Raw genomic sequence first — 12,110 nt, 5'->3', positions numbered from 1 at the left:
GTAGATTTGGGAGAAGGTCTTGTGACCTTCTTTCCCTCTTTGAAATACACACCATAAGGACCTTCCTAAAACACACAAATGAATCCGTGAACAAAACCATTGACTGTATAATTGGCAATGCACTATTTACTACGCTGGCTCACAGCTATTTGCTCACTTCACTAACTACTAACTTCTAAGCACAAAAATGAACTGTTTTAATTTACCTGCAAATGTACAGTATGCAAGCATCATAACGTGAAGCAGCACTTCAAAGAAGCACTTTAAAGTGCTAATACTGGCAAAATGGCTTTCAGGAACTTAAGAGACTCTCTGGCATACTATTGCCAGACTCTCAGTACCTCAACTCAGAACAAAACTGCAACCTTGGAAGGCTCCCAGGCTTTTTAAAGGGACAGCATTAACATATCTCAAAAGGGAAATGGGGACTGTGGGGCAGCAGATCTAACTTCAGGTTCTATCCATTCGAGCAATGGTGAACCTGCAGACACCATAGGGCCTGAGAGTAGAGAGCAAACAGAAAACAGGGAGACGGGACAGACATGGTGCCCCATCATTGTTGTTGCTTCTACTGCGGAGAGGCACACTGCACTTTTATGTTTGGAGGTATTTTAGCCTTACTGTGCTAAGGATCTGTAGTGGTTTTTTTGGTGTCCATTACATCATCACACCTGGGCTCTTCGCAACAGAAAGACGACAGTTTGCAATGTTATTACATTCGAGTGTAGTCTTTTATTGTGATTAAATCGGAGCGCATCTGTCTCTCCAAAGTGTGAGGATGAATGAGTTCAAGTTAAAAACAGCATGACTGAATTTCAAGTCTTATTGAATGAGCGGGGTGATGAGGAATGGGTGTACACCATCATTCAAACTCTTCCCTCGAAGGATGTAGTCAACTGTTGTCATTTGCAATATGGCTGCCAATGTCTCCATCCGCAGCTTAAACCTCCAGTCATGGCATAACCGCGGGCTGTAGAAGAATCTTCACAAAATGTCTGCCGGCGGGTGCTTAGACCTCCACCTTCCTGGGAAGCCCTGCTCGAGGCTGCTGCTTCGAAAGTTCACTGTTCACTGAAACATTCTGCTCGTGTTTACTTTCTTTCCGATCGTCTCCACCTGCGTAAAAGAGGACGAGAGATGGTCACAATGCCCCTAGCTCAACCATGTGCTCATGAACAAATAGATTTTCACTGCACCATTGGAATATCTTTTCTTTGCATGGCAGTGGACGATAGTTCCAAATAAACCCTGTACAAACCCTAACAGCCTTGCATATATGGTCTGACAACACCCCCCCCCCATGCATCCACAGGCTAGTCTGGCATTGCTATTAAATATCATGACTTATCTCCATTTTTTGCCCAATAAAGTGCATGTATACATCGATTCTTGCAACCGATGGCTATATTTTCTCTCCTGGCATCAACCTATTCTTATCATTTCTTCCTGTGAATCCAAGCTGTGCTTCGACTTTAATCCCCTGGTTCCAACCTCTCCTGTCATTGAATCACCTGACACCAACCTCTTCCTAACCTTACTTCACCTGTCTCTATCCTCTGCCTGGGCTCTAATCCCCTGGCTCCAACCCCCCTTGTCCTCTCATCCATTGGCTCAAACCTCTCCCTGCCGTTTCATCACCTGACTCCAACCTGTCAATGTCCTTTCATATCCTAGCTCCACCACCTCCCCCTTCTTTTCATCTTCTGGCTCAAACGTCTCGACGTCTCTCACCCACTGGCTTCAACCTCTCCCTGTCATTATATCCCTTGGCCCCAACCTCCCTCTGTCCTTTCAGCCCCTGCATGCAAACTTTCTCTTTTCATTCCTCTCTTGGCTCAACCCACCCCTTGACCTTCCATCCCCTGGCTCCAACCTCTCTCTTTTCTTTCATCCCCTGGTACCAACCACCCCTGTCCTTTGATACCCTGGCTCAAATGTCTCTCTACTCTTCCTTGCCCAGGTTCCAAACCCCCCCTGTCATTTCATCCATAATTTTTTTTTTTTGTAGAGTTTTATATAGTGCGAACTAGACCCCAACCGAATCAGGTATCAGAGCGCTTTACATAGCACAAGTTACATTTTACATGAGGACACACACTTTCATTTTTAGGCACGGGGAGATTAAGTGATTTGCCCAGAATCACAGGAGGTTTTGGCGCCCTTACCGAGACTCAAACCCCGATCCCCAGGTCCGAGGTCGAGCGCCTTAGCCGTTAGGCCAACTCCTCTCCCCTATCCATTGGCTCTATCCAACGTCTCCTGCCTCCAGTGTCTCCCTATCCTTTCATCCCCTAGCTCAAACCGCACCTTTTCCTTACTCTACCTGCCCTTTCATGCCCAGGCTCCAAATTCTCACTGTGCCCACCTCTTTCTACCTTTACCTCCTATCTCCAGTACTTAATTTGTAAAGAAATAAGTGCCAGGGTTCTTGTCAGGAGACCACAGCAGCTTGCACTACCCTTTGCGCTGCTAATGACAATTCAGACTTTTTATAAATTAACAAAGACTAATACCTGCCACCCAAGCTATTTTTATAACTTTGGGTGGCAGGTATTGGTCATTTTCTTATGTATATAGAACTATTAAACAACTGTTGTTGTGTTCGTCACAAAATTGGGCTAACAGCACCACCATGTGACTGGCTGTCATCAGTCCCAGTGTTAACAATTAAGTGCGGTGCCGAGCACCGGAAATCACTGGTTCAAATTAAGCACTGTCTATCTCTCACTTAAAATTTTTAATTGTCAAAGTTTTGAACTTGCCTGAAAGCCTAGGTGCTGAAGGTGATGATGTACACTGTCCAGGATTCGCCTCCCGTCAAAGATGAAAGCTGGCTTCAACATTGCATTATAGATTCTGCCATAGTCCAGTTCCTAGAGGTAAACGATAGCGTTGAGCACACAAAAAAGATACACTAAAAAGGAATCAAGGCAGCTGTGACTGATAGAAATTCCAGATGACCAGTTACAAACGGCTTCTGCTGAATCCGTTAGTTAGCCTGTAGATTTTTGTGCACAAACTCTACTGCTTTGGGAAAAAAATAGGTTTTTCTGGAACTGGCTTTGTTCTAATTATGCCTAGTTGATCTGTGCATTTTACTATAGAAATTCAGTTGTTTATGCCAACTAGATACAGAGTAGTTCATTGTTAAGGATGCAAATGAATGTAGTAGAAAACATTTGTAAATGCTGTTTTTTTTTAGTTTTTTACTAAAATCAATGTTTATTACCCATTTGTGCTTTAAGACCCTGCACCATTGGTTTTCTCCTAATTTTGCTTGTATTTAAAATGTAAAGGTATTTTAGGGTTACACTAGGCCCCTCACTGTAGTCTTCTCTACTACATACCTTGATCTTTAAAAGCAGAAAATAAACATTTTCTGTGTCCTCGAGGACATATCACACACAGATTAAACAGTTCTTATACTTATACACTTTTCTGTATGTGCTTTCAGGGGTGGCTTCTCCTTGATGGCAGAGAAGCGTCGCCCACTGCTCAGTGACAGCAGATTCAAACACATGAAAAACAAAACAATAATAAAACAATATTATCATCATTTTATTTTTATTTTCACCTGCAGACTGCCAGTGAGCCAGTTCGTAGGGCGGGGCCGGGTCCCCCTGTGACATCAGCTGCAGCAGGGAGGAGGAGGAGTGTCGGGTATTGTAAATGCGCGTGTCGGTTTGGCTGGCCATCTTAGGATGACCAAACCGACATGCGCACTTAGCATTTCTCCAATCCGAGCTGTGCTGCACAGCCGAGTATAGAATACACAGGCTCCCAGGCCCTGGCTGAGCGGCAAACCAGGCAGTTCAGACCAATCTCAGTGCTACTCTCATGCTGGATAATAGTATTCCCTGCATGAGAGCAGCTGGAGAGGAGCAAGGTGGCGGCCGCAGCGGCAGGTAAGTGGTATTTTATCATTTATAATTTATCTTTTTATTTGTTTTTGTTTTTGCATCTCTCCCGCGCTGGCTGCTACACCACTTCGCATCTCTAGGAGCCGCCATTATATGCTGTCCCTGCCAAGTCTCTTTGCTCCCAAAGCTCGCCTGTGATGGTTAACCACCTCTGGAAGCTGTTTGTATATGGCTATGAAAGACACCTTAAAAGTGACTTTGGACTTCATTATGAGGTCCCCCGATTTATGTTCCATGACATGGGGTGGGAGGTGGTTGTTCTAGAATCTTCTATTTCGTTCTGAATCCCCGCAGCTACATCAGAGAATTACAAGTTATTTTCTCCCGAATGGGAAATAAATAATAACTCAGTATTTGTAAAGCGCAAACTAATCACCCCTAAGGATTTCAAGGCGCTAGGCCATCACGAAGATTAAGTGAGCTATTGCCCAGAGTCACATGGTGCTGGGCTGAGCTGCTGCCAGCGCCGGCTATCGAACCGTGAGCCCCATGCTGCTGAGTCAGCCGCCCTCACACATGGATTAGAGAGCACCATGCTTTGTGCCTTTCTGGGGAAATAACAGGCGCATGTCCGCACCCATTTTAGGGCCATAGGCAGGAGTGTATGCTTGGGAGGGGGGCACAGATATCCAGATGATGCCACCAACATGAATAGAATCAATAAAGGGTCAGACTCAGTGGTCAGGGGGGGGGGGCTTTGAGGATTCTACCTGAAGCAATGTTTAGGTTTTAAAGGGCACAATACGTTTTCTACTACATTTAATTACTACCTTATTATTTTACCTTTTTTGGCATAATGTGAGACAAGTGAGGCACTTTAAATAACATTGATAACATCTGAATAATTTAAAGGCACCTTTACTATATGTCGTGTGTGGTCTGTTTTGGGCCGAACAATGCTATGGGCGATTTCTCCATCTGATTTCACTTATAAATATATGCAAGTAGGTTAATAATAAAATGCAGAAAGAAAACTTACTGCATGTGTATTTCCTAGTAACACTGCCCCTCTACCCTACACAAGACTTAGGTTTATGTATTCCAATGCCATTCTGACCACCAAACCCAATATTGTTCCATGTACATCTCATTTTTTGAAAAAATGTTCCCTGCAAAGTGCGTACCTCTCTGACATATCAAATACCTAACAACACTGTGTCCTAGTCACTCCAAGGGACATCTATGTGTAGAGGTGACAGTGTTATCACCGGGTCTTTTCCAGCTGCAAATCTTCAAATTAAACACCAAGTATTGCCTAAACTGTGGCATATACGTGGCATATAGTCCTCCACTACAAGAAAATCATGTGCACCTTGGATATGTGCTCATAAGCACAGCTCTGGCGCATGCACATCACACATATTCACAGTATCCAGACCCCGGTTGGACGCACCCAATGGAGGCCTCTGATATTTGCATGTTATTACTGAAGCCTCAGATTACACCTATGCCCTCTGCATAGCTCAAATGCATGCATACTTCGGGAGAGCAACAGTAAGTATAAAGTGAAATGTGAACAGGAACAAAATCGCTGTATCTGTGGCTAATCTCGGAGGGTGTTTCTGTTTTTTTTACCAGCTGTGACTAGTGGTGGGGCACAGGGGGGAGCATGATAGAAACAGGTGTGGTGGCAGCCTCACCTGGGCCCCCCTTAATGACGCCACTACGTTTTTCTGTAAATCTCGGAAAAGACTGGGTTTCCTCCTTTGAGGACGGCTGTACTCCAGCGCATTCCCACTCGGGAATGGTCATTAAGAAGATGCAGACAAGACAACGCCGGTCCATTGCTGCATTGATGAATAGAGGCTCCCTGCACTGGATGTACAGTAGCAGCTGCCTGTGGCTCCAGCCGCACAAACTACCCCCCAGCCAAGTTACAGTCCTCTTTCACAGGAAGCAAAATCAAGCGTTTCCACTTTCGAGAGTGAGTTTTAGATCAGATCCCAGATTATGGATCAAGAGTTCCCTCTTGCGGTCGTAGGTAAATTTGCATCAGATGTCCCGACTGCTTTCGAATTACATACAAAGATACTTACTTATTTGAAGGACTGTTTTATGAGAAGGAACAATTACAGGTGCCCGTAAACGCTAATATTGAGTCGCCAGGAGTAGTAATAGCAATCTATGGCTAAATTAACCTGCCCTCTGTACGTCTGACACTACCCGTCCCCAGGGCTCGGCAGCGTGAACTTGAAGTAGGAGTAAAAGTAAAGTGGTGGTACGAGGTCAATCTTGCTATGCCATCGGTGGCCACACGGTGTGTTTCCTCTACCCTTGGCATTAAGAAATATGATGAATCGATGTCTAAGTAATTAGGTGCCTTCTACATTAGGATTAAAAATTCATTGTTATTCCAGGCTCTGGTTCTTTCTGGGTTGTTGAATTAGAATTCTTTATGGACAGGCGCAGCAATTCTACACATGCTCCTGGTTGTGTACCCAGCCATTGAGACTAAACTAATACTGATTTAGATTTTCCATATATTCGATCACCTCTTGATCTTTCCACAGCCAACTAGGGCCTCTTACGTTTGTGAGTGTCTCCCATGTTCTTGCTCCCACTTTGTCACCGAATTGCCGGAAAATATTTTCACTACAACACTCGCTCTATTGCAGGACCATGCAACATGCACTTATTTAAGTTGAAATGCTGAATTTGATGTACAATTTTGACTATGTCAAGTAGGTGTAGTGTAGCCGTCTAGTGCACGCACGTTGCGTAATGACGCGACGTGCGGCGGCGGCCATCTTGAGATGCGCGCGCAGCCCCGCGCGGCATAGCACGAGTGCCGAAGCAGGGAATACAACTGGCTCGGCGCTCTCTGGAAAATAAATAGCGTAAACCACATCACTGTGTCCTGTGGTCATTGGGAGGGGCTACGACTACTTTACAATGGCGACGAGGTCGAGTTAGGAAGAAAGGAAGAACCCCCCCCCTGACCACCACCCCCACCAACACTAGAAAAATAGACCGTCAGGACCAGGAAATCGCAGCCAGGTACCAGCTACGCCACAGGTCGCCTGAGCGCAACACTGCACACAGAAGGGCAGACACCAGAGAGCGCGGCAGAGCCCATAGCCTCAAGAAGGTAGGTCGGATTCGGCACAGGTGAAAAGGAGAGGAGAGTGAAGGGAGCTCATTGGCTGGGGCAACCCTCAACACCACACGGCTGAGAGCGGGAGCGCTGGCTACCTCCAGGAACAGCGAAGGGGCAGAACAAGAGATCCCCCATTTCCGGACGGAATATCAAGAAGGGAACAGTGCACCAGGTAGCCCTAGTAGCTACGGAGACACCCCAGCCACAGAAAGGTGCGAACAGAGTGCACCAGGTAGCCCTAGTAGCCACGGAGACACCCCAGTCACAGAAAGGCACGAAAAGATGAGCGCGCAGGCAGCGTCGGCGACAGCCCCTGTGCAGTTTCTACCCAAACCAGGGGAGCCTCTCATGAGGTGGGAAGATTGGAGAGACTACATAGACAATTTCATCGAAGTATTGGAGGATGAGAACGGAGAGAAGTTCTCCAGTAAACGAAAGAGACGGATATTATTACACAATCTAGGCCCGGAGGGGTTAAGGATTTTCAAGAACTTGGTACCCAACCCACGAGGAAGTACAGATGACGACGTGTATGCTCACGCAACTGAGGAGTTAAACGAACATTACAAGCCCACTGTGCGTGTATCGATAGACAGGTACAACTTCCAACAGAGGAAGTAACATCCAGGAGAGTCGGTGGAAGAATATGTGGCGGCATTAAGAAAGTTGGCATCCACATGTAAATATGACATGTTCCAAGATGAATTCATCAAGGATCAAATCGTGATGCACACTACGAGCACTGCTGTGCAAGACAAGCTATGGGCCAGCGGCGACGCCACACTGCAAGAAGTAATGATAATAGTCAGGAGAGCGGAATTGGCGCGAAGGTGCGCAGAAGCGGCAAAAAGAGAGGCCGCGGTGAGCCCAATGGTGAACAAGATTGGTGATGACGAACACTACAAGGAAAACAGAAGCAAGGGGCCCTCGTTGAAGGGCTTGAACAGGTGGTAAGGGAACCCCGGCCCACCAGGAAAACAGACGGGAGGCAATAAGAAATCGTGCTATAGATGCGGGAGTTGGGCGCACGAAGCTCATGACAGGAACTGTCCGGCGTTTCGCGCCAAATGTTTGTATTGTGGAATCACAGGGCACTACGAGAAAGTGTGCCGCAGGAAATCCTCCAGGAGCATGGTCAAATACATTGACCAAGGACAAGAGGACAGAGAAGAAGAGGACCATGAGGATGAAGACACGATACTCTGCATCTATGACCAGGTGTTGAGTGTGGACAACAAAAGGTCGACCAAACCAGTACTAGACATGACCATCGGTGGCGTACCCATAAGTATAGTGGCGGACACGGGATCGCCCTACACTATTGTCCAGCGTGCAGTATGGAACGAAACCTTCAAGCCGCACCTAGGCCCAGACCTGGAGAAATTGGACATACGGCCGGTTACGTACAATGGTGACCGCATACCCATGGTGGGGTTCAGACCACTGAGGTTTGAATTTAGAGGACGCAGTGCCAACTGCAAACTGTACATATCGGAGAAAGGTCCATCGGTGCTGGGATGGCTGGACCAAGGCGACATGGGCATCAAACTGGACCCAGGTGGCAAGGAACAAATCCTACTCACTAAACCGGAAACTTGGCCGGATTTGGATAAGTGGCGGACAAACTTTCCCAAAGTCTTCGGAGGCACCGTGGGCAAGCTAGAAAAATTCGTGCACAAAATCATTCTTAAGGAAGGCGCCATACCGGTGGCTCACAAGGTGAGGAACGTACCGCTGGCAGTGAGAGAGGCGGTGCAAGTGGAGCTACAGGATCTAGAAAAGAAAGGGATAATTGAACCAATTGCATGTGCCGAGTGGCTGGCGCCACTTGTAGTGGTTATGAAACCCAGTGGAAAGGTCAGGCTCTGCGTGGACCTACGTGAACTAAATAAAAACATCGTGGTCGAGAAGTTTCCTTTGCCAAGGATCGAAGAGATGCTGGCCAAGACAAGAGGCATCAAATGGTACTCAATCATCGACTTAACATCCGCATACCATCAGATCGCCCTGCATCCGGAGAGCAGAAGGTTAACATCATTCATAACCCCCTTCGGATGCTGCCAGTTCCGCCGCATGCCGTTTGGACTAGCTTCAGCGGCAGCGGTGTTTTAGAAACTTATGCACCAGTTATTCAAGAATATGGTTGGCATCCAATCTTTCCAGGATGATATCCTAGCGATGGGGCGAGACAAACTAGACCACGATGCCAAACTTATGAAGGTCCTGAGAACACTAGAAGGAAAGGGTCTAACTGCTGAATGGGAGAAATGCCGATTGGGCATGGAATCAGTAACATATTTGGGACATGAGATCGGTGTGCAGGGCATCACACCCAAGACCGAGAATGTGAAGGCGATCTGTGATGCACCCCCGCCTGCCAATAAGGAAGACGTCAGGTCCTTCTTGGTCATGGCGGAGTACTATAGTAAATTTGTGCAGCATTTCGCAACAAAAACACACCACATGAGAATGCTTACAAGAGAAAGCTCGATGTTCCACTGGACGGAGGAAGCGCAAAGGGAGTTCGAGAGCATAAAGAAGGATGTGGTAGGAGCCATACCGCTACAAGGATACAATCCACTGGGAAGAACGGTACTCACTACAGACGCCAGTGATAAAGGCTTGGGGGCAGTGTTGATGCAGGATCGAGGACAGGGAGTGATGGAAACACTCAGCTTCGCCTCGCGCACGTTGAGTGACACTGAAAGAAAATACAGCGTCATAGAGAAGGAAATGCTGGCCGTGGTGTGGGCGATGACAAGATTCAGACAGTTCTTGTGGGGCACCCATTTCCTATTGAAAACAGACCACAAACCTTTAGTGAAGGTATTAACTTCCAGCGGCCACGCCAGTGCCACCCCCAGGATCTCGAAAATGACATTAAAGTTATTGGAATTTAGGTACGATGTGGAATACATCCCCGGCAGTCGGAACAGAGTGGCAGACTACTTGCGTCGAGCGGCGGCCATGGAACCAGAGGAAGAGGACCAAACAAGTGGAGAAGAGATGGTGGCTCTGACGGATGACCAAGAGAAGGTTATCAGTTACCAAGAGTGGAATAAAGCATATAATGAAGACCCTACCATGCAGGAGGTGAAGAGGTGCATAATGCAGGGCTGGCCAGAAAAGAAACACACCAGCGAAGCTCTCAGGATGTACTACGAAGTCCGGGAAGAATTGTCGGTGGATGATCAAGGAGTGTTCGTGTACCGGGGAGATAAGGTCATCCCCCCGACGGCGTAGTGGTGAAGCTATTGGCGTTACTCCATGAAGGCCATCTGGGGATAGTCAAAATGAAACTGAGAACGAAGCAAGGATATTGGTGGGCAGGTATGGACCGAAGAACGGAACGGTACGTCAGAGAATGCCCACAGTGCCAGGGGGCAGACAAGACGCTCAAGCCACTGCGCCCCGCGCGGGGCAGGTTCGACCCCCCTCAGAACCCTTGGGAGGAGCTGTCCAACGACATCTTGGGCCCAATCTTGGATGAACAAGGCATACAAAAATACGTGTGTGTTCTCATCGACAGATACTCCAAGTGGCCAGAGATGAAGGTGGAAGAAATAATGGACGCGGAAACTATCTTAAAATTCCTGAATGACACTTTCGTGAGAGAGGGTATTCCTAAGTCGATCCTAAGCGACAACGGTCCTCAGTTCACTTCGGACAAATGGAATAACTTCATGGAGAGAAATGGCATTCTCTCCAAGCACACGTCGATCTATCACCCAGCAGGCAACGGCCTAGTGGAACGATTTAATCGAGTGGTGATGGGATCGGTGCAAGCAGCGATAGCGAACAATAAGGACTGGGAAAAAGAGATATGGAAAATGATATGGGCCTACAGGATCACCCCCACAGGAACAGGATATAGCCCATTCCAAATCTTAGGAGGCCGTGACCCTTTCACGAAGGACAATCGAGTATGGAAGGTGAAGACCATAGTGAGCAAGTGGTCTCCAGCAGTGGTTCAGGCAAACCTGGAGAAGGCTCAGGCCATCTATGCAAACCATTATGACAAGCGGCGGAACGTAAGAGACACAAGACTGGAAGAAGGTGAGTGGGTGCGAGTAAAGTTGGCGACTATGCAAAGGAAAGGAGATAGCAAATACAGCAAACCCTTGCAGGTGAAGGAGGTGTACGATAGAGCAGCCCTGTTGAGCGATGGGAATGTGTGGTCGCAGGACCGCATGGCGAGATGCAACAAGGTGCTACAGTGGGGTCAAGGAGGAAGAGAATCGGAAATTGCAGAGGAGCCCAGAGGAGAGGAAGGACTGTTCGATGGAGAAGCAGACACGGGAGGAGAAGAATATGGTGAGGAGCGAAGTAACAGAGATAGTCCCAGAGTGGAGAAGGAGAGGAGCGTAAGGAGACCAAGGGAGAGCCGGGCTGCATTGAACAGTGGGGGAGCCGGTGCAGACACTCCTGTGAGAGAGGACATGGCCACCCCGGTAAGACTTACCTGTAGGGGCAGAGCAGTGGTCAAGCCCACCAGGTTCCAGGACTTTGATATGAGCGGCGGACTGTAAGTTAAAGTTTCACTGTTTGGAAAAAGGGGAGATATGTAGTGTAGCGGTCTAGTGCACGCACGTTGCGTAACGACGCGACGTGCAGCGGCCGCCATCTTGAGATGCGCGCGCAGCCCCGCGCGGCATAGCGCGAGTGCCGAAGCAGGGAATACACCTGGCTCGGCGCTCTCTGGAAAATAAATAGTGTAAACCACATCACTGTGTCCTGTGGTCATTGGGAGGGGCTACGACTACTTTACAGTAGGCAAACTTGCTTTGCATTTTTATGTCTCTAACAGGGTTGTTCTCACCAGTGCTTGCCATTTAATTTGTTTTCATTTAAGTGAATTAATGTAGGCATAATCTGCTCCTTCCTGATTGGAATGACCCAGTTTGTCTGGTAATGTACACCTCAAATGCCCGCAACCTTATCTGCAAAGTTTTGTAAGGACCCTCTTCAATTCATACATGATCCCTTTAACCAGTATCATCTGCTCTCATGATATCAACATCCTCTCTTACACCGACGATTCGCAACTAATTCTTTCCCTCACACATAAGACATCCATTACCCAGATCGAGTTA

General features: G+C 47.5%; 1 protein-coding gene across 1 annotated transcript in view; it reads right to left on the bottom strand.

Moving 5' to 3' along the window:
• Positions 1 to 379: 379 nt before the first annotated feature.
• Positions 380 to 12,110, bottom strand: part of LOC144769388 (UDP-glucose 6-dehydrogenase-like) — an 80,232-nt gene continuing 68,501 nt past the window's right edge. The window contains exons 11-12 of the mRNA XM_078653443.1: positions 2,763 to 2,873; positions 380 to 1,116 (exon numbers count right to left, since the gene is read on the bottom strand). Of these exons, the coding sequence (XP_078509569.1) occupies positions 1,069 to 1,116; positions 2,763 to 2,873 (159 nt within the window). The 3' untranslated portion in view covers positions 380 to 1,068. The remainder of the gene's footprint in view (positions 1,117 to 2,762; positions 2,874 to 12,110) is intronic.

The sequence above is a fragment of the Lissotriton helveticus genome, chromosome 7, assembly GCF_964261635.1.
Source record: "Lissotriton helveticus chromosome 7, aLisHel1.1, whole genome shotgun sequence".
NCBI classification, from domain to species: Eukaryota; Metazoa; Chordata; class Amphibia; order Caudata; family Salamandridae; genus Lissotriton; species Lissotriton helveticus.
Note: the sequence above shows the minus strand (reverse complement) of the source record. Positions and strands in the feature narration are given on the sequence as shown.